Here is a 22,419-nt window from a genome sequence, read left to right as displayed (position 1 = left end):
TCTTACACATATCACTGACTGAATAGCCAATTTTGTAAAAACATCTCTTTAATTATAAAATTGTACACTAAAAGAATAACCTCTACCGACACAACAAAGAATAAATTGGATAAAGAACATCTACGATTCAGATTAATCGACTTCACTAATTCATTATAAAATCCTATGGAATTATCGCTAGATCAAACTAAAAATTACGGTTAGAAATATTGTTGCTTCTCGTATGTAAGTTGTATTGGTGCTGTTAAACTAATAAAAATTGCAAAACGTAATATTTGATGAAACTATAAAATTTATCAAACTAAAGAGTCAATAAGATTTGAAATTGCAACAACAGATTAATTAATTACATTGTTAACATTTCAAAATAATTGTTCAATGTCTTTTTTTATCATTCACATATATATTTGTATGCATCCATATCGTAAGCAAGATATATGTAATCATGCTACTAAGTCTTTGTTATTTGTGCTTATAGGAAGGCAGTAGTTCAGGTGATCAATTTCAAGAACAATAAAATATAAATAAAACATGATTTATCACCATGGTGTAAATATGCACACAAATTACAAATAAACATCTGTCTCTGTTTTTTTTTTAATATAAAAAGTATATGTAGACTGATAATGATTGTTTTTTCGTTTGGGAACAAACACTATCTTTCAATTTGTGTAACATGTTACATGCCTTTCCTTCAAAATCTATTTTCTGAATTATTCATGCCGTTCCATAAATTCTTAATTTCTCTCCTAATATGATTTGTTGTATATCCGAACTCTGAAAACCTACCTACCTCGTTGGATATTATTCCATAGACTTAGATCATGGATGACGTGGCATATATAATGAGTGGCTGCTAATTGATTATTTTCTCAAACACAATGTTATTGCAACAAAAAGAGTACTAAAGATTGAGCGGCTCTATTAGTGCCTTAAATTATCAAAAATTACCTTGACCAAAAAATTTATGCAAATAAGATCAGTTTATATATATTTATTTATTTATTTATCATTTTTTCTATTTGCAAGTATTTCATTTGTTAGAGAAGTGAATGGAAATTAGTTGGGAAGTTCCTCAAAGTAAGAGTAAATAAGTGGCTTATTCTACATTATTATTGTTTTTCAAATTAAACAGATTTAGAAGTGTTTAGTTACAAACATGCAATCAATGATAGTGTCAATCTTGTCATTATTAATTACATGTTTGTAACTCAACATTTTTAGATCTGTCTAATTTGAAGAAGAAATAAATAATAATAATGTAAAATCATACTTTTATTGGTGTCCAAATTCCAAATTAGTTAAACTTTTGTTAGCAATTATCAATTTTTCTGGCCCAGTTCCAAACACATGAAAAATTATCAAATGTTATATACTTCCTTGCTTACCCACATACAAACAAAATTTAATTCGCTAATTTAAGAACAAAATTGATTGGAAAATATACAAAGGCGGATCATTTTTGTCTTTATATACTTCATCCACTATAAGGTACGTGTAGCTATTTGAGTGAAAATGGAAGACCTGAATGAGTCCCCCCAAAAAATGAAAGCATTATTATACATTATGCCGAAAGCCGGTAAGTATTAATTATTGGAAAGAAATCCATGTCCATGCTACCAAACTATGTGGCATAGATTTATAGTTCGTTTTACTTTTTTTTTTTTTTTTTTTTTTTTTTTTTTTTTTTTCACATTTCGAAACTTAAAAACCTAGGGATTTCTAAAGTTTAATAGGTAGAGAATATGCCATGTGATTATTTATTATAAATTCTAAGCAAATTATAAGGCGTCTACACTTTAGAAATGAGAAGCCAAATCATTGAAACGGGTCCAACAGAGTACATTATAATCCTTTTATTTTATTTTTCACAATACATAATAATCAATTTAAAAGACAAATTTTTATTAATATTTTATATGTATAGAGTTAAATTTTGCTTTATAATTGTAGTATAATTTGTATACACATGCACATGGACCTAGGTAGCAAGGAATCTTCGTCAGGGGTCAAAATATAAGTATTTTGTGATAGATTCTTATGTAACTTTCCTTTAATTTTTCTTTTCTTGCATGTAAATAGGACTACATTTTTTTTTTGCATATTGGCCCTCCGAACTTAAATTCCTAGCTTAGTCCTTGTGACACGTAAGCCAGTTTACTCGATTTTTCACAATATAAGGACACATTTACCATATTTATATTCCTATCAAACAATCCACCTTCTGATGATGAACGCTTGCTGATATATGATTTCCATGAATTGTGGAGGCTTTATTGATATAAGAGATCAATGGGCTAACTAAGTCGAGTAGTGTTGTACTTGTACATGATTATCAATATTATTGTGTATTGACGTTGTTAATTTATTATAATATATATATATGATTGATATATTGCTGATTATTCAGAATCAATATATTAACTGGATTGACAAGCCGATAAGATCCGATCCACTCAACCTCGAAATATAATCTTAAAATAAATGAAAGTTACGTTAGAAGAAACCTCCTCTCTCTCCCTCTTTTTTCTCTGCTAATTAAGTCCATTTTTAAATGGCTTGTTTCATATTTATCAAAATAAATTCAAAAAATGGCGTGTTTCATGAAGTTCCAATTCCAAACACAGGACTTTTTCCAACGTCCGGAGATCAAATGGATAAATGCTTGATTTGTTGAGAAAAAAATAGTTGTTATATTGTCAAATTATTAACACAGCTCAGCCATTATATGCATTTTCTTTATTTTAAAAAGCTGTGTGGCAAAGAACTTACATCATACTAATTAGGTCTTTGTTTGTTCAATTAATGTTGTGCTACTCTACATATTCAATGTATTTATCCGAAATCGCTAGCTAATGAGGTTGAGTTGTTTGAAAATATATTTATTTTTCATATATATATATATATATAATTTAATACTTAATTATTGTTTTTCTATTTTCGTCGTCGAATATCATGCTTCCCGAGTTGACTTAGAAGAGTCTATATGTCATTTCCAGATATAATATATGTACATTCGTGTAGACGTCACTATATATCCTTAATTTAATGGTGATGTAATTAACTAATTAATTTAAATTTATAAATTTGTAAAATAGTCAAGGTTTATCATAATTTAGTGAAATAGCCAAAATGTGCAGCAATATGGTGCAATTTTGATCCCAAAATTAATTTTTTTTAAATTAATAAATTGCTTATAATAATCGTCAAAAATTTTAATCTTGGCTGTCAAATTTTTTTTGAAAACGTAAGTTTGGCAACTTTGTTGAAAACATGAAACTTTGACTATTTTGCTAATCAATAAGTTGCAAATGACTATTTAATTTTGTACAATTTTTCCTTAATTTAATAGAACGTAATAGTAAATTAAAATATGGTTATTAAGTTATATAGTCACACGGATATAGTGGATTGAGATATAGCCCACCTTTGATTAATTTCTTGTAAATAACCAAGTAAACTTATTAATAGATTAATAAAAGACTTATTTAACACAATCAAACATATATTTTAGGTAGTTAATAGACTGCCACGTATGTAAGTTGGTTATTTACAAAGTATTTATCAAATGTTGGTTAATTTACAATTCCTATAGTTTAGGTGGCTTACGTAGCCAATTTTTTTTATTAAAATAACTCCATTTAAAAGATACATAGATGGGTAAAGTTTTAGTTTTTTTATTTATCTATTAACTAGTTAAATTATCTAATTAAAAAAATAATTAAATTAACCTTAAAATATTAAATTCACTGATTAAAAAATTAAGAGTGGCAAAGGTCTTTGAGCCATTGTAATTAGATTAAGTTTTTGTATCAAGCTGAGAATCGTAGAAAACAAACAAGAGAGCAGAATGATTTTGAGCGAGAGAGAAATAAACATTTTTGCGCCGGAGTTTTTGAATTGTCGGTGAGATGATCGAGGAAAAATATCATGATTTTATGTTTCTCCTTTTTTTTATTAAATTTTTCCTGAATTCGGAGTGATAAGTTTTGTTATTTTCCATTATTGAGATGTGAAATGAACTTTGATAATATGAAAATAAATTTGTAACAGAAAATATGAAATATTTGTTTATTTTCGTTAGTTTTTAATATTTTTTTTACGTTTATATATATGCAAATGAGCACTAATTAACAAAAATAAACGAAAATAGAGATTGGCCGACATGTGTTTATATATGTTTTTTAAGCTCAGGATCTTGATTATTTCCAGTTTATTTCAGGTACGTGTACTGTAACAGTAGTGGAGAAATGATGGTCATTTTAATTTTTTTTTTTTTCTCTTGATTTATTCCTTTTAAAAATCTTCTCTGAAAAGGTAAGAGCAAAAAACTCAGAAATAAATATGTACGGAATAAAGATAGTCCAACCTCCTAAATAAATAAAAGAACTATTACAGTGTACCTAGGATAGCCTAGTGTTAATTACACACCACCCCCTGTGTGGAGGTCTCTTCACTGCAGCAAAGCGGCCTTAAAAAAAAATAATAATAAAGAACTGTTACAAATATGGGGTATTTTTTTTTGAATATTTGTCATAAAATGTAGTTATATTATGTAGCGTGTGTAACTGGTTATACTACGGTTACCTATTTTATGCGTGTGTAATTAATTTTGTTTTATTGATCCACACAATCACATTTAAATTGGTCAACACCAAATATATCCATAAGATTCAAGTCAATTCGGCCAGACAAATGCATTACACGCCCCACAAATATGAAGCAAGGACATTTCTGATATTTTACCCCAATTGCCACATCTATTACCATTTCAATAATATTTTCCAATAATCCACTAAAAACTAATTTTGGCCAAAAATACTACTTGTTTTTGTGTGGAAAATCCAAAATATCCTTCACTTTAATATTCCTTACATTTTGATCAAAAACCAAAACTCAATTAATATTTATCTTTATTAATTATTTTTTCATTTAATTGATTTTATTTCTCTTTCTCTCTCCTAACCGAGTTTATTCAAAATCTCACCTTCACCGATTTCTCAAAATATAGATAAATATTAAATGTTTTGGATTTTGGTTAAAATGTAAGGAATATTAAAGTGAGGGGTATTTTGGGTTTTTCACACAAAGTCAAGTAGTATTTTTGGCCAAAATTATGTTTTAGTGAATTATTGGAAAGTGTTATTGAAATGGTGGTAGATATGACAATTCAAGTTTACACAATGACTAGATAGCAAAATTCAAGTTTCAAAATGGCTAGTTTGTTACTGATCCCTTTTTAAATCATAAACTCAAAATTGAGGGGGCTTTACTTTACTATGTTTAACTTTTAACTGAGAATCTGATGAAAGTTCAAAGTTTTAAACACATTAGCATATCATTTCTCAGATTGCCAAAAAGGAAAACATTTACATCCAAAAAAAAAAAAAAAAAAAAAAAAACAACAACAACTAACCAACCATAAATCTTACCCATACTTTTTCAGCAATACAAACTCACTTCACATTTCACAGAAGAGCTCAGCAAGTGAGCAAAGCAAGCCTCTCTCCTGCTCTCTATTATTCAGACATTAAACCGAACATCTTAATTTTTTTTCATAATAATAACACATTTTAATCACGCCTTCACTTCTTGTCGCACATTATCAATTGTAAAAAAAATAAATAAAATATATCAAGTTTATTCTCTATTAAAGACAACATCATCATCATATCCTCTCCGACTCATTATAGGCTTAAACTGGCTAATGCGGTCAAACCTGTCCTTAATCCCACTCTCAATCCTCCGCCGCAACCCCTCGTCCAACTCCCCCGAACACTCGCGGACCAGCCTATACGTGTACTCCCTGGGCACGAATCCCCCGCGCACCATCTCATCCAAAACTTCCCGTGCCTCCTTACCCTTCCCGCCACGGCACAGCGAGTGCACGATAGGCGTGTACGTGCTGGCGGACGGCGTATCATGCCCCGCCTCCCTCATTCTCCTCACCATCTCCATCGCCTTCCTCGGCTCGTTCACTGCCGAGTAGTACCTAAAGGTACACATTTTAACCGGTCAAAATTAACCCATTCATTCATTTTTATTTTAACCTGTTACGTATAGTTCGAAACAAAGAACTATCAAGAGTTCGAATCCCTCTCTCTCATTTTTCTTGGTGAATAGGTTTCTTTCTCTTTCTATTATTTATTTTCGACATTTTCTTTCAATATCATAATCATTAAGTTGGATCGCCGAATCTCGAAAAAATATAATTCTTTAAATATTTTATGAACGAATCGAAAACCAAAGGAAAAGAAAACTTTCTAATGGCCTGATCCACTCAAACTAATCGGTTTACACCGTGGTTAACCAAGAATAAGTATATTGAAACTAACAGTTAATCAGTTAACCGTTCTAAAAATCAGTGGTTAATCCGTTAAACATTTAACCGTTTTTTGAGCACCTTTAAATTAATACCTCACAAACGAGTCGTACGTGATCCGATTCGGCCGACCCATCTCCTCCAAAAGCTCGAGGGCGCGCTCGATTCGGCCGGTCTTACAAAGGCCGTCGATGAGTGCATTGTAAGCCACGGTGTCGGGGGTCAAACCCCGGAAGAGCATAGTCCGAAAAAGATAGTTCGCGGCCCAGAGGCGGTGACGTGTCGCCTTCTTGGGGCCCGCGAGGACAGCGTGGCGACAGAAGGCGGTGACGAGGATGGTGTAGGTGACGCGGTCGGGCGGGGAATCGAACCCCGGAAGCTCCATCCTCTTGACGAGCTGGCGGGCCCGGTCGAGGAGGCCCACGTGGCAGAGGGCCTGCACCGCCGCGTTGTGGGCCACCGTGTCGGGACGGCACCGGAACCGACGCATCTGGTGGAACGCGGTCAACGCCTCGTTGACCAGCCCTTCTTCTCCGAGGACTTTTATCAAACACGTCACGGTCGGGGTCGTTATCACGGGCGGTTCTCTTCGGGACATTTCTTTGAGGAACGACCAGAGTTGTCTCAGGCCGTTGGCTCTGGCGATGACTAGGGTCATCTCTCGGGTGGTCGTTTCCGTGTGCGAAAACCCGAAACTGCCCTCGACCCAGGAGAAGAACTCCGCGGCTTTTTCGAGGCCTAGTCGGACTTTTTCCGGGTCTCTGTGCGCGGCGGGGCCGAGGACGAGGGTGTTGGATCGGAGCTTCTCGGACTCGTCGTTGAGCTTGCGTTGTCTTAAAGGGGTTCTGTGCCGTCGGAAGTTTTTTTGGCGGCCGATTGAGCGAGGGGATTGGAAAAGTAGCCGTGGGATTGATCGGAGAACGTCTGAGACTGCCTCGGCGGTCCATCGGAGATGGGTTTTCGCCGCAAAGAATGGGCGGTGTTGGAGGATTACGGTGAGGACTTGCTTGACGAGTCGGTCGTGGTTTCGGCATAATGCCGGTTTTGTTACTTGCATTTCCTTTCTTATACAAGTGAACGACTAGTTTGACTTTGATGGTTTACGAGTTCAAACTTCGAACTTAAATTGCAGAGTAAAGCTATTCGTCCCGATTAACGAATTTAAACGACCCACCCAACAATTGACAAGTGTAAAGTTTAAACAGTGTTTATCACTTTTTGGGGAAAAATCGTGAGTCGTAACTCGCGCTGAAAATTATTTCCATAAATTGTAACTCGATCTAATGTAATGTTAAACTGGGGAACAAATGCAATGTTAAAGTCAAGGTTTGAAACGTCGGTTGTCGATTTTGTGTCGATGATCCAAAAAAACGAAAATTGCGGTGGTCGATGGAAATTGCGACGGAAATATTGTGAAAATTTGAAAAAAATTATGTCGACGGAATTTGCGGTGATCGATGAAAATTGCGACAAAACATGAAAATTGCGACGGAAATAATGTTGCACAATTTCAAGTATAAGAAATAATTTCCATAAACATATAACAAGTTGTAAACATACATAATAAGTTACAATTACAAACACACGTAATACACAACTATAATATGTTCAAATTTCAAAGTCAGATACATATAATCAACACACGTAATAAATTGAAAAACATCAAAGTCAAGTTCAATATAAGAAACACACATAATAAATTATAAGCACATCATAATTTCATGTACTACCTCATATATGAAATTCACTAACAATGTATCATTTTTCATATTTTCATATACTTGTTTACGAATACACACACATATATATATATATATATATATATATATATATAACTATAATTTCCTAACAATTAACTTCCAATTAACATCAATTTAAAATTTGTAACCTCTTCAAAAATATTAAAACAATAATATGCTCACCATGAAACAAGTACAAACAACATCGGAGTAAAAAAAAAGAAAAAACCTTAAAAATTATAATTTATTTGCTGAAAAACACAAATAAGCATAATTTACACGCAATTTTCACATAATTTCTCAAAATATTGTTGAATTTGCACTAGTTTGGTCGACTTTTGGACGACACGACCGAAATTGCGGTATGAAATGCGACTGAAATTGTGACGAAAATGACACGATTTTTTGTGTTTTATACCATGGGCTAAACGACATTAATGGACGCAACGACATGAAAATTTTCACGTAATTTCGACGCAATACCCGCGACACAAAATGGCGAAACGCACATATGGTCGTAAATGTGCCGGACTTCTCAAATTTTCGCAATTTAGGCGCAATTTCCTCGCAATTTTCCAAAATTTTAAACCCTGTTAAAGTAACTTTTTTTCAACTAGATACCTCTTCGTAAAAAAGTACAACATTTGCAATTAAAAAGTTTATTTTTTGTTTTGTTTTGTTTTGTTTTTTTTTTGGGCCTCTTTGTCTTGCCATTGTATACCTGTATTGATATTAAAAATAAATATATACAACTAAAAACAAACGTTAAACTATCTGTAAAATAATTATTGTAATATATTGCATGAAACAATAATCAAATGTTAATAAAAGTAAACTATTTGTTACAAGCTAATTGTAACAAATTTCATGAAACAATATTTTTAATTGTTTTTATAATTCGAAATCACAAAGTGGTTATTTTTTAAGATTTCGTTATATATATATAGCTTTATACACATAATAAAATTGTTATATACTCATCAACTTTTTGTTAATTGTAACTAAATAGCTATTCTTTTTTATTAACACGATCAAGTTTACGTAAATATCAAAATTTATGCAATACACAAAAAATGTATATATGAAATTCTCAAATTGTACACATTATAACATATCATCCGAATGATTATTTACTTATAATTAATGAAAGATTAGCTATTTAACAACTCACAAGCTTTTGTGACTTAATTACTTAGAAATTTGAATTTTTAAACAGATGATAAAATACAATACTCGTACTAAAACATCACTACAAAAAATAACATAAAACGAAAATTTTATAACCAATCTATAATAGCTCACTATTGTATAGTAGAAGGTCCAAGAACTCATTTTTGTCTCAAAATTTCACTTCAAATAGAAGGGTCAATGCAATGAATATGAGTAAACCAAACAGCAAACTAAAACCATGGAATCATGTGAGTAAACCAAAACGACCATAGAATCATGTAATCCAATTTTTAGTCATATTCATGTACTCCAATATCTAATTTTTATGTAATTCAAAATTTATAATGAATTTCATTGGGTTAATCAAGCCCTCTAATATATATATATATATATATATATATATATATATATATATATATATATATATAATGTATTTATCTGCGCATCAGGGGTCAACGCGATTTATTCGATTTACTAAACTCGGGTGGTGTCTCCCTACTAAATCTGAAACAAACAAAATAACAACAAAATATATTATATCGGTAACATACATAAATGCAACATATATATATATATATATATATATATATATATATATATATATATAAAGAATCATCCACCAACTTCATAATAGCGTGATCATCTACCATATTGTCCAACTCCATTGCCTCTTCTGCAGAGATGTCGCAGGGAACTACAACAAACAAAAAATACAAAAACATGTTCTATTTTGTGGCTGCGGAGATATTTTTTTTTTCTTTTCTTTAATGTTAGTTTTTTTGGTTTATGGTCCAATTAATGTAACACAACATATCAAAATCCTTCACGGCGTTGGCGTCCGAGTCCTCCTTCATGGCATTGGCTTCCAAGTCGTTGTCCGACTCCTTGTTGACTTCCTGCACGGTGTTTTCCGATGAGTTTTGCACGGTGTTGTCCGAGCTGTGCACGACGTTCACTTGCATGCGCGCTTGTGCTTGCGCGGAGGCGTTCGCTTGCATTGCTTGCACGGAGGCGTTAACTTGCGCTTGCACGGAGTGACGAAATTCCAAAGATCTTTCAATATTGGATCCAGTTGGTCCATCGTGGGCCATGACTGCCTCAAATATACCTTCAACGATACGATTCGGTGGGAACTCTGGAATGGCTGGGATGGCCGAGAAAAGGCCAAGAAGATATGTAGTTGAGTGTTTATCATATAATTTTTGAAATAATCTCAATTAAAATTTAACAAGAGTCTAAATATATTATAAGACCTAACTCCCCCATTATCATTCTTACAAAAAAAAAAAATAATTAAGATGTAGTTGAGTTTATATCATCCTCTTTTTATAGGGACTCCAATTTTTAGTCATAATCTGTACTCCAATATCTAATTATTATGTAATTCAAAATTTATAATGTATTTCATTGGGTTAATCAAGCCCTCTGAGTATATAGTGTATTTATCTACACATCAGGGGTCAACACATGTTCATAATAGCGTGATCATCTATCATATTGTCCAACTCTATTGCCTCATCTGCAGGGATATCACACGGAACTGAAACAAACAAAAAATCAAAACATGTTCTTTGTGTGACTGCAGAGATAATATTTTTTTAATGTTAGTTTTTTTGGTTTATGGTCCAATTGATGTAACACAACATATCAAAATCATTCACGGCGTTGGCATCCGAGTCCTCCTTCACGGCATTGGCTTCCTAGTCGTTGTTGCTTCCGATTGCGCGTCCTAGTTCATAGCGTTGTCCGACTCGTTGTTGACATCTTCTACGGCGTTTTTTTGACGAGTTATGCGCGGTGTTGTGCACGACGTTCACTTGCAAGCGGAAGACGGCCAAGAAGATATGTAGTTGAGTTTATATCATTTGTTTTAAATAATCTCAATTGAAATTGAACAAGAGTTGAAATATATTATAATACCTAACTCCCCCATTATCATTCTTACAAAAATTCATTAATATGTAGTTAAGTTTATATCATCCTATTAAATTTAATGTACTCCAATTTTTAGTCATAATCATATACTCTAATATCTAATTTTTATATCATCCAAAATTTATAATGTATTTCATTGGTTTAATCAAGCCCTCTAAATCTTTAGTGTATTTATCTACACATCAAAGGTTAACGCAATTTCCTCGATTTACTCGACTCCGGTGGTGTCTCTCCACTAAATCGGAAACAAACAAAATAACTACAAAAATATATTATATTGGTAACATACATAAATGCAACATACATTATAGCAAAAAAAAAAAAAAAAAAAAACCACCAACTTCATAATAGCGTGATCAGCTACCATTCTGTTCAACTCCATTGCCTCCTCTGCAGGGATGTCACTGTCTAGGAACTGAGACAAACAAAAAATCAAAACATGTTGTTCTTTGTGTGGCTTCGGATATTTTTTTTTTCTTTTCTTTAATGTTATTTTTTTTATAGCCAATTGATGTAACACAACATATGAAAATAAACATCTGTAAACAATAAAAATAAAAGAAATTTGCCTCAGCGAGAATACCAAAAGCATCTATACTTTTAGTCATCGTGTATCCCCTGAGCTCTTCATCTTTTTGAGATCTTTGCTTGTTCGGCATAAGTCGGGAGGTCATAAAAAAGTCATCGTTGACTGGCTCCACGGGTGGGCATCCGTGTCCATGTGCTGATCGACGAAATTCTAAAGATCTTTCAAGATTAGATCAAGTAGGTTCAACGTGGTGTGAACACCCATGAATGTGGATGGGGCCAAGATTTCGTCAAGCACATTTTCAAGTATCAAATTCGGTGGGACCTCCGGGATGGCCGCAAAAACAACGTATGTTCAGTCCAAATGACAATGCTCTATCGGTTTGCCATGAAATTCTCGTGTTATCATTGAATCTATTTATATATTAATTCTATAAAATAAGTTTACCAAATTTTACAATATAAAGTGTCAGTTAAGTATAATTCATCTATAATTTTAAAGATTATTCCACGTGTTTGATACACCTTATCTAATTCATGCTTTTATTGCAAATATTAATCATACGAAAAAAAAAACATGTAATATATTTATTAATGAACGTTAAAATAAAACTAAAACTTTACGTTAAAATAAATTAGCGTACATTTAACATAATATAATATAATAAAATACCAGTAAAAAAATTAATATCAATTGTAAATAAAGACAATGATGTATTTACTAATGTTTATATTAGATTTATTAATGATGTATTTATTTGCCCATGTGCTATTAGGTAAATAAATGTGACAAATTAAATAATAATTATTATAAATATATATATATATATTTAATTTATATGTATTTTTAGTGTAAAATTTATACCAACCCTACTAAAAATTCACTAAATTTTAGTAGCACTATGATGAGTGACATTTTTTAAAGAATAGGTGACACATTTTAAGTGACATCTATTATTTATAATAGCACTCAAAATCCGACATCTTTTGTTATCTTCTTAGTAGTGACTTGTATTATGAATTGTATTTTTATCATTTATGTGTTCGAAACTGTATGTGTGAAAATTCTATATTCAAATTTATCTTTGAATCTCTATGTATCATGAAAATTAAAAGAGATTTTTTAAAAAAATTATTTGTTGTTCAAATACCTCGCGAGATACCCTCTTTTTTGCGGTATATCTCGCGGAATGCGGTATACCACACTGTACGAGATACCCCGAACGTTCATCAAATATCGCGGAATATCCTGGTACGAGACGAGATACCTTCAAAATCAGAAGTGCGGTACGACCGCGAGATGCGAGATTTCAATCCTTGGCATATACTATATACACACAATATTTTATTTTCTTGGAATCTCAACAATTTTAATAAAAAAAGAGAGTATAAAATGACTTTCGGACGCCGGTAACCACCGAAAACGAATTTGTGACAAAAGATCGACTACATTTTCTGAATTTTTAGCTTTGGTTTTATCCCAAAATCAATCGGAAAGAAAAAAAAAACTATCAATTGACAATAAAAGAAATAACTTATAATCTTGATATGTGTACTATATAACTTATAATATTCTAATTGAGGCTTTAATAATACATTTAAAAATATGTACTTAGTTATCTTATGTCAAGTCAGAGTCCGGTGACGTGGATCACAAGTATCTTCAAGGGAAAGTTTAGTCGATTCTGGTTTAGAAAAAGTTAATACCTCATTCCATAAAATGATATTGTTTTGATGCATAAATAATTGGAAAATGTTGTGAGAATATTGTTCCGAACATCTTGTGTGATCACCAATATTCAATCTTAAAACTTTCGTTAAATATATCACATCATACTACTGTCTCCAAAAAAATCAATTTACAAAAAGAGCAGATTGTTACCTTACAAATCTTGTCAAGTCAATTGTACCTCTCTTAGGCTCCTTAACAGGTTCACGATGGGGGAGTGATGAAGGTAACTATGGCTAAAAATATTCTACAGCGTCACAATGTAAAATAAAATAGAGAAATTGCCTCACTTGTCACAAATTTTATAATTTTTTCCCACTTTCCACCAAAAGACTAATTTTTCCCAAAATGCCACCGAGATGTCAACATTGTTAACATCTCATAGTGAAGCGCAAAAATAGATGTCAACATTGTTGACATAGATGGTGGTATTTTGGGAAAAATTAGTCTTTTGGTGGAAAGTAGGAAAAATTTATAAAATTAGTGGCAAATGGGCAATTTCTCAATAAAATAATATAAAATTAACAAAATATTGTAATATCCAAAACATAGCTCTACATGGCTGAGCTTGTTGCATTTGGCCATTCCTGTGTGGCGAAAAATGTTATCAACTCCTCAAGCTTAGGCATCGCCTCCTTCATCCGCGGTTGAATGTCGGCTTTTCTCATTCGGAATAGAGAAATTGCCCCATTTGCCACCAATTTTATAATTTTTTCCCACTTTCCACCAAAAGACTAATTTTTCCCAAAATGCCACCGAGATGTCAATATTGTTGACATCTATGTCAACAATGTTGACATCTCATAGTGAAGCGCAAAAATAGATGTCAACATTGTTGACATAGATGGTGGCATTTTGGGAAAAATTAGTCTTTTTGTGGAAAATGAGAAAAAATTATAAAATTGATGGCAAATAGGGCAATTTCTCTTCGGAATAACCATAGCGAACGCTTCATCGCGAATTCATAATATTTCAGTCTTGCAATCTTCTCTGCCAGTTGCTCATCTCCAACCAAACCGGCCTATTGAGCAGAAAAGAAAGATTGCTGGTCAGTGCAAGAAACACCGGGGATTCAAAGTACACATATTTCGTGATCATGTATTTTAACTACTGAGCTGGCAATGCATTAATGACGAACACTTCACAATCCCGTCCTTTCTGAAAGGCAGTTTATAACTACACCACAACTAAAACGAGGAAAAGATGAGCGAGATACTACATACTTCCACAGCATGTAATGCGCTGCAAAGTAGCCGATATCGTGTACTCGGTTCAAAATAAAACTCACATCTTGTTGACGATCTGCTTCCGATAATCAGATTTTGCAACAGTGTTCGCCAATCTTCGGTGTCATCCATAGCCAGTGGTTCTCCAACTTGTATAGGCATCCGGTTATTATCGTCCATCGAAACAACTTCAACACAGTGCTATAATAAACCAATGAAAAATACAAAAACCAAGGTCGGTGAATTTAGCTGACTACTTTGAAATGAGAAAGTCAAATAAAAATCCAGTAACAAAGTCATTTTCGTGGATATGTACCATCAGGAAGTTAAGGTGAATTTAAAAAAAAAAAATCCTGAAAATCCTTGTCATTTCTATTTTCATTCTTGAACCCTGATCTATGATTTCAGCGTGCGCAAATCGGTTCGATCATGTAGAAACGTCCTAACAATATGAATAAAAATTCAAGAGCGCTAAAAAAAGTTGAATTGAAATTCGAATGGGTGAATAGGGTCTCGACATACAGAGATTTGAAAAAATCGGACGTTCGAAAGCTGGATTCGTGAAAGAAAAAGTACGACCGCGGATGAAAGAAAAGAAGAAAAAGAAGAAGAAGAAGAAGAAGAATGCGTGCGAAGCAGGCAGTTTTCAAAAAATCGGAATGAAAGCCATGCATTTATAATGATTTTTTCTCAGTGTTTAAAAGCGCTTTTTTTTTTCTTTTTTCTTTATTTCTAACTTGGTCATTGAATTTGATCATTAAAATGAAAAGCAACAAATTGAATTTTAATTCAGCTAACGTTTTAACCAAATAATCATTTACTAATGTGAATATTTAAGCGTGTAAAAAAATCGATTTTTCCTAATTGTCGGAAATTAATTTATAAAAAAAATAATTCATTTGACTAGTTATTAGTTACTAGTTATTAATTTTTCCGATTCTGATTTCGCTAATAATAATTAATTTAGTAGTTACCATACCAATATAAACTAGTTACTGGGCAAATAATTATTAAACGTTGCAAAAAATTTAATTTGTTAATCAGTGATCATTTTTGTTAAAATTTTATAGGAAAAACGCTGGAAAAAAAATCCTGCAGAAGAACATGAAGACGACTACTAACACACTAAGTATTGCTGCAACGTCCGGCGAATCCTGACAGTGACACAACCTGAAAATTTTTAGTAGCAGTTTTGTAAATGAAACTAGTGATTTGACATAAGGAAGGTTAAGCTGATTTTGGTTTTACTTTTACCTAAGATTGTTCAAAATATAATATTACTCTTCTTTAGTGGTACTCATTACGGCGCTGCTATTAAAATTAGTGAAACCGTATAATGATTATTATTAGACCAATGATTCTGTTTAAAACGGTTTAATATATCACTGGTCTGAATACAAATCTGACTAGTTTAAAATTTGGATTAATTACATTTATACCCCCTGAACTATAGGCCTCGTAACAATTTGCCCCCTTAAGTTTGAAAGCTTACAAACGTTTAGCTTTAACTTTTTAAAAGTTTCATAAATGCCCTCTCCGTCTAATTTTGAAACATAATTGGACAAGTGTCATGCTCTGGGTGCATAGTTGAACAAATTTACTAAAATATCATTTACAAATAAACTAATAAATAATTAAAAGAATAATTGAAAAACAAAATAAAATTATATTTTCAAACCACAGCGGTGAACTCCTCTTCCTCGTTATACTCCGCCTCCTCTCTCCGCTGCTCTGACGTATCGACACGAACGGACGACTCCTTTTTCTTGGTTACCTTCAAGTTTATATTAGCAATCTGGGTGGTCTCTCGAATCCAATTCTTGATTTCAACGATATCAAACGTCATTGATCTCCAGCCAGGTATAATCCTAATTTCTTTATGTGCTTATATATAATCCTACCGGGTTTTGCAGAGTCCAGTAGTGCGAGGATGCTTTCGTGATCTTCGACGAGATGACTGATCGGTGAATCACTCCGAAACGAGCGATTGACACAGTGATGATCGAAGGATATTTTGCAGGCAGGACCCGGGGTTTTTGAGTGATAAATTAACACGAACATTAAATTTTGCTGCAAATTACAAAATGTTGGCCAATTCTTTTCTCTACGTGGAAAGACCAGCAACGTTGTCGTGGTGTTTTTGAACAAATGTTCGGAGAATTGAGAGATGAAGATGACGAACCAGCTTCTTCAGATCTGCCGTGGTCTCCCTCGCCGACGAGCTCTACAAATCCTTCGTGGTCTTCCTCACCAACGTGCTCTGCAAATTCACAGTCCTCTTCTTCCTAAGCCGGTAGAGATCGACGAGATCAAGCTCGAACGACCCAAAACGAGCCCAGAACTCGAAGCCTACAAGAGGTCCGATTATCCCGGGAAGAAGAGGAAGGTTACGCAGATCAAAGCCGAGGTTCGGACGATCAAGCTTCATCGAATTCCGACGGCGGATTCGTTCTTGGAGCGAGGAAGATTAATCTAATTTGTTTTCCTTTTAATTTTCTGCTACAGATTATTAAAAAAAGAATTAATGACATTTTTAGTCCCTGAACTATGTCGTGTGTAACAAGTTGGTCCTTCGGCGAAAAAAACTGCAGGATCGATACTTGGTGAATGTGAGAAAATCACGTCTGGTCATTCTGTCTAATTAATCGTCTATTTAGACGAAATTTGCTGACGTGGCTTGATCGATTAGGGGAGTTACGGTTTTGCCCCTGTTTTAATTGTTTCGCCCCTATATGGAAAGTCCTGCTATCTTCCCCTCTCTGTTTCTCACAGCTCGACCACGCCATCACCACCGCGCCGTCTCTCTGCTCCGACTCACCCTCTCTTCTTCTCGCCTCCCACTCTCCTTCTCTAGCTCGCTCTCTCGTTCGCTCTTTCTCTCTTTCCTGTGCGACTGAGATTGAGCCACCGCCTGTCTCCGTCAAACGCGAGATCGGAGAGCGCCGCCGTCGTTCTTTTCCTCGCGCGACTGTCCTCAGCCATCGAGCTCCACTGGACGTTGAGCGCACGCCTCTGACGCGGGTCCTGCGCTACCACCGAGATCGGCGTGTGTACGACGGCCGAGAGTCTCCGTCAAACGCGAGATCGGAGAGCGCCGCCGTCGTTCTTTTCCTCGCGCGACTGTCCTCAGCCATCGAGCTCCACTGGACGTTGAGCGCACGCCTCTGACGCGGGTCCTGCGCTACCACCGAGCTCGGCGTGTGTACGACGGCCGAGAGAGGATAAGCGCCGCCACCGAACATGGAGGACCGCCGGAGAAGAACCAGGACCGCTGTGGGTTTGGTGGAGGTAAGGAATTGAGTTTGATTCCTCCCATTTCCTCTGAAATCGGTTGGGTTCGTCTAAGGTTTTAATTTTAATTTTTTATTGGGTTCTTCTCGACCGTGTATTCCAGAAGCTCCGGCGAGCATTTCCGGCGAGAAATTGGCGAGGAAGATAGACGATTTCTGGCCGAAATTGTCCTAGCTTAAAAAGGTAAGGAAGTTTATTGAATTTTCAGAAAAAATCAATTATGATTTCTAGGGTTTGAGTTTGTGATTTGGGGGTTTCGGTTTCATGAGGTTCAATGATGAAGTTGATGACGTTTTGAGCTGAATTCTGTGTTTGTGATGTTGTTTATTCTGCTCGTTGACTCTGTTTGGTTGAAATATGAAATTACTTAACTATATCCTAATCGATCAAGCCACGTCATCAAATTTCTGTCTAAATAGACGATTAATTAGACAGAAGGACCAGACGTGATTTTCTCACATTCACCAAGTATCGATCTTGCAGTTTTTTTCGCCGAAGGACCAACTTGTTACACACGACATAGTTCAGGGACTAAAAATGTCATTAATTCTTAAAAAAAATATTTTATGTTTTCTTTTTTCATTTTAATTTTATTTTTTTTATTTGTAGTGATTAAATAATAATAAATTTATCAATATTAAAGAGTTTCTATTTGTAAAGACAATTTTACCCTTGATTTCCGTTAAATATTTGACGGAAGGGGCATTTATGCAACTTTGAAAAAGTTGAAGGTAAACGTTTGTATGATTTCAAACTTTCGAGGGCAAATCGTTACGAGGCATATAATTTAGGGGGTAAAAATGTAATTAATCCTTAAAATTTTTAAACCGCGGCTTAGAGCGTACTGGACTGGACTGATTATTATTTTTTAAATATAATAAAAAATATGTCTAAAACGATCTGGTCTCAAACGATCTTATTTAAAACGATTTATAACGGTCCTAAACGGTCTAAACCAAACCTGACCGTTTTAACCGTTTTGGTCCGATCTAATTTTTTCTCTTGTTTAATCTGATCCGATCCAATCTATTTTTCAAATCGTTTAGATCGATCCGATCAAGAGTAGTTCTTGCAAAAAAAAAAAAAAAAAAAAAAAAAAAAATTATAATCCGAACATGATTTTTTTTTTCTCTTTTATAGATTCGATTTTTTTTTTGTGCCATGTAGTAATTACGTAGTTTCTTGTGTCTAGCCACTTAAATTACATTCGAAGCCATACGTTTGCTGTAATTGAGTTAGAAGAATAAACATGAAAATCTACTTATGGACTGATCTCTTTGACAAATCTAACAATTGTAAAACTGGTCGTCTATTTATTTTAGGGGAGGGTCTTCATATATGTTGAGTATGGCGAATTGAATGAGCGTGCACGCACACAAACATATTTATAAAAGTTCATATTGTGTTTGGGCGGATTATATATGCTTGCGGGTGAATGATGTTTAAAATTTGGAAACATAATTATTTGATATATAGAGGTTTTCAGTTCCCAAAACGCTATTTTTCTGTTGAACCTTTATAACTTTGACTAAACACAGAAGCCCGAAAAATGTTGGTTTATGTTTAGAAGGCGCATTAGATGATAATAGATTAGAGATTTCTCGCATTATCTTCAATTGTTGGTTAGATTGTCTCACATTCACATGAAGTAGTACTAGTACTACTACTAGCACAAGATTATTCGGCTTTCAAAGATTAGTTGAAAGTGTACCATATTTGTAATATTGGGTGTTATATTATATCTTCAATAGAAAGCCTCGAACTATTTTTTTTTTTTTAAATAATAATAATAAAAAGTTCATCATTCTATTCCACGAGCCTTCAATTTTCAAGAACTTATGTAAATATGGACACATCTCATTATAATTCATACCATCCTTTTCCCCACTGCCTTCTCAATGTCTATAAATTAAAAAAAAAAAAAAAAAAAAAAACGTCTAAAATTAAGATAGTTACACCAATTGATAAAGAGAAAATATCAAAAATATTTCATATGTGTATTGGGAATGCGCGATTTATTCTTTCAATTTTTAACAAAACGGTTTAAAATAAATGAAACATACCTATCCTAAAAATATGTTATACCACAAATATCACTTTTTTGTTTTTTTTTACAAAACAAATTTAAACTCCCCAAAAATATGCTTGATAAAATAAACTCTTTATTTTCTATTTTATATATAAAAAAAATTTAAATCAAAATATTTTTTTTACAAAAATTAAATCCCCGTTGTTAACTCTTTTACTTTTTTTTCGATTATTGTAAGACCGAATTGCTAAAGATGAAGACAAAAAAGAGATGCAAAAAAAAGTTTCTGTGGAGACCTGGTTAAAATTATTACGGCAGAAGTATAGTTTTTTGTTTTTCAGCAATCGTAAAAATAATGATTAATTGTTATTAATATTTGAAAAGTTATTGTTATTAACTAGTGTTAATTTATATAAAATTGACTCAAATAACAAAATATTATGTAATTAGTTAACTAAAACGTCTGGAATTGCTATATAACCAACGTTTCGTAAATCTTAGGTAAATAGTCATAAAGATAACGTGACATTCTTGATTTTTCAACGTGTGACAAAATGAAATTGTTATGTTTGAACACGCTTAGTGAGTTACATTTTTTTTTTTAATTTCGTATTCCCTCTTGAATTATTCTGGCATTCAGCACGGAAGGCAACGGAAGGAAGGGTGCCGAATGGCTTGGTGTGCCTGACACAAGTACCATTTTTCGTGAGCCACATAAATTGGCAAGGCAATTTTCGACACCTGACATAAGTGAGAGTGGGTCAGGTGACTTCCGACACCTTCCGATTCTTTGATTTTTTTATATTTTTTTTCTAAAAAAATATGAACCCTTGGATCAAGCAACCGTACTGAATCAAAGGCCCGAAAACGTTTTGCTTTATCATTATCGAAAATTTCTATTTTCATTATGCCTAATGGATACGTTAAACCACGGAAGGCACACTGACGAAAATGAAAATGGTATTTATGTTTCCTTCCGATAGCACTCTTGAATAATTGATTAAACGACTTGTCGTTTCTGTTATATGATTGCTCTCTCATCATCTCTCCCTCGAATCACACACCGCATCATTCCATTTCTCGCAGTCGCAGCCATTTACTCTTCCCTTCTTTCCCCAACGGCTAACTCTCTCTCTCTCTCTCTCACACGAACAGACACAGAGAGAGAAATATGAGAGCAAAGATCTCAAGCCTCCAATCACTACCATCGCCACCACCAAAACCACCTCCAACTCCTCCGCCGCAGATCACAACCAACAAAAAATGGATTCCAATAAACCTAACCCAATCAGAGCTCTCTCTCCCTCTCACCTTCCCGACTGGCCAAACCTTTCTATGGAAACAAACCGGACCACACCAATTCACCGGCCCAGTGGGCCCACACCTCATCTCCCTCTCCCACCGCCCCTCCTCTCTCTCCCTCTCCTTCCTCCTCCACCACTCCTCCTCCGCCGCCGCCGCAGAAATAGCCCTCCGCAACTTCCTCAACTCCGAAATCTCCCTCAGCCGAATCTCCGCGTCAAACCCTAACTTCGCCGCCATCGGCGCCGGAGTGCGAGTCCTCCGGCAGAGCCCCGTGGAGTGCCTGATCCAGTTCCTCTGCTCCTCCAACAACAACATCGCCAGGATCACATCCATGGTCGCCTTCCTCTCCTCTCTCGGCGATCGACTCGGCTCCGTCGCCGGCCTCGAGTTTCACCGCTTTCCGTCTCTGGATCGCCTCGCCGAGCTCTCCGAGCGCGACCTCCGAGACGCCGGGTTTGGATACAGGGCTAAGTACGTCGTCGGCGCTGTCGCCGAGCTCAGGTCCAAGCCCGGCGGCGGAGAGGCGTGGCTTCTCTCGCTCCGGAAAATGGAGCTTCGATCGGTCATGGAGGAGCTTTGTAGCCTTCCCGGAGTCGGTCCGAAAGTGGCGGCGTGCGTTGCGCTCTTCTCTCTCGATCAGCACCGAGCTGTTCCGGTCGATACTCATGTTTGGAAGGTATTTTATTCGATTAGATTATCATGTCTTTGAGATGATCTATCGTATCTTTGCCTGATCTTTTGTTTCTTTGTTTGCTTGATGATGAAGATCGGAACGCGAGATTTGTTGCCGGAGCTCGCCGGAGCGAAGCCGACGCCGAAGCTCTGCAACCGCGTGGCGGAGGCGTTCGTGGAGAAATACGGCGAGTACGCCGGCTGGGCTCAAGCTCAGCTCTTCGTGGCAGAATTGCCGTCTCAGAAACGCGAGAAAGAGAAGAACCAGAAGAAGAGAAAATCTGTCAAGAGAAAGATTGTGGAAACGGACATTGAAGATGATGATTTGTAACTTCAATTCAATTCAATACACGAAATCTTTGGTAACCAAACCATTTTTCTTTTACTATTCTTTTATTTTATTTTATGAGGAAGAACATGGAATACAATGAAACCCTTGTTGGGTGGTGTTGTTTACACTGTGGTTTTGTATA

At 34.7% G+C, this 22,419-nt stretch overlaps 2 protein-coding genes across 2 annotated transcripts; one reads left to right on the top strand and one right to left on the bottom strand.

Moving 5' to 3' along the window:
* Window positions 1-5,412: 5,412 nt before the first annotated feature.
* LOC149391704 (Pentatricopeptide repeat (PPR) superfamily protein) lies at window positions 5,413-7,413 on the bottom strand. The gene is made up of 2 exons (XM_089620744.1): window positions 6,418-7,413; window positions 5,413-5,992 (listed from the first exon to the last, which is right to left on the bottom strand). Exons 1-2 carry the CDS (start codon window positions 7,377-7,379, stop codon window positions 5,641-5,643), a joined length of 1,314 nt encoding a protein of 437 aa, XP_089476870.1. The 5' UTR covers window positions 7,380-7,413; the 3' UTR covers window positions 5,413-5,640.
* Window positions 7,414-21,008: 13,595 nt separating this feature from the next.
* Window positions 21,009-22,404, top strand: OGG1 (8-oxoguanine-DNA glycosylase 1). The gene is made up of 2 exons (XM_089619344.1): window positions 21,009-21,950; window positions 22,041-22,404. Exons 1-2 carry the CDS (start codon window positions 21,141-21,143, stop codon window positions 22,275-22,277), a joined length of 1,047 nt encoding a protein of 348 aa, XP_089475470.1. The 5' UTR covers window positions 21,009-21,140; the 3' UTR covers window positions 22,278-22,404.
* Window positions 22,405-22,419: the final 15 nt, after the last annotated feature.

This window comes from Urtica dioica, chromosome 7 (genome assembly GCF_054948205.1).
Source record: "Urtica dioica subsp. dioica isolate 48M chromosome 7, U.dioica_male_clone48M_v1_H2, whole genome shotgun sequence".
NCBI classification, from domain to species: Eukaryota; Viridiplantae; Streptophyta; class Magnoliopsida; order Rosales; family Urticaceae; genus Urtica; species Urtica dioica.
The sequence above is the reverse complement of the archived record's forward strand: the minus strand, read 5'-3'. Positions and strand labels throughout refer to the sequence as shown.

What these genes read in the sequence shown, in the direction of transcription:
- OGG1 (XM_089619344.1), top strand. Translation starts at nt 21,141, where the DNA reads ATGAGAGCAAAGATCTCAAGCCTCCAATCACTACCATCGCCACCACCA. An exon ending in TCGATACTCATGTTTGGAAG is followed by an intron (nt 21,951 to 22,040) that starts GTATTTTATTCG and finishes TTGATGATGAAG; the next exon opens with ATCGGAACGCGAGATTTGTT.
- LOC149391704 (XM_089620744.1), bottom strand. Translation starts at nt 7,379, where the DNA reads ATGCAAGTAACAAAACCGGCATTATGCCGAAACCACGACCGACTCGTC. An exon ending in ACGTACGACTCGTTTGTGAG is followed by an intron (nt 5,993 to 6,417) that starts GTATTAATTTAA and finishes GTGTACCTTTAG; the next exon opens with GTACTACTCGGCAGTGAACG.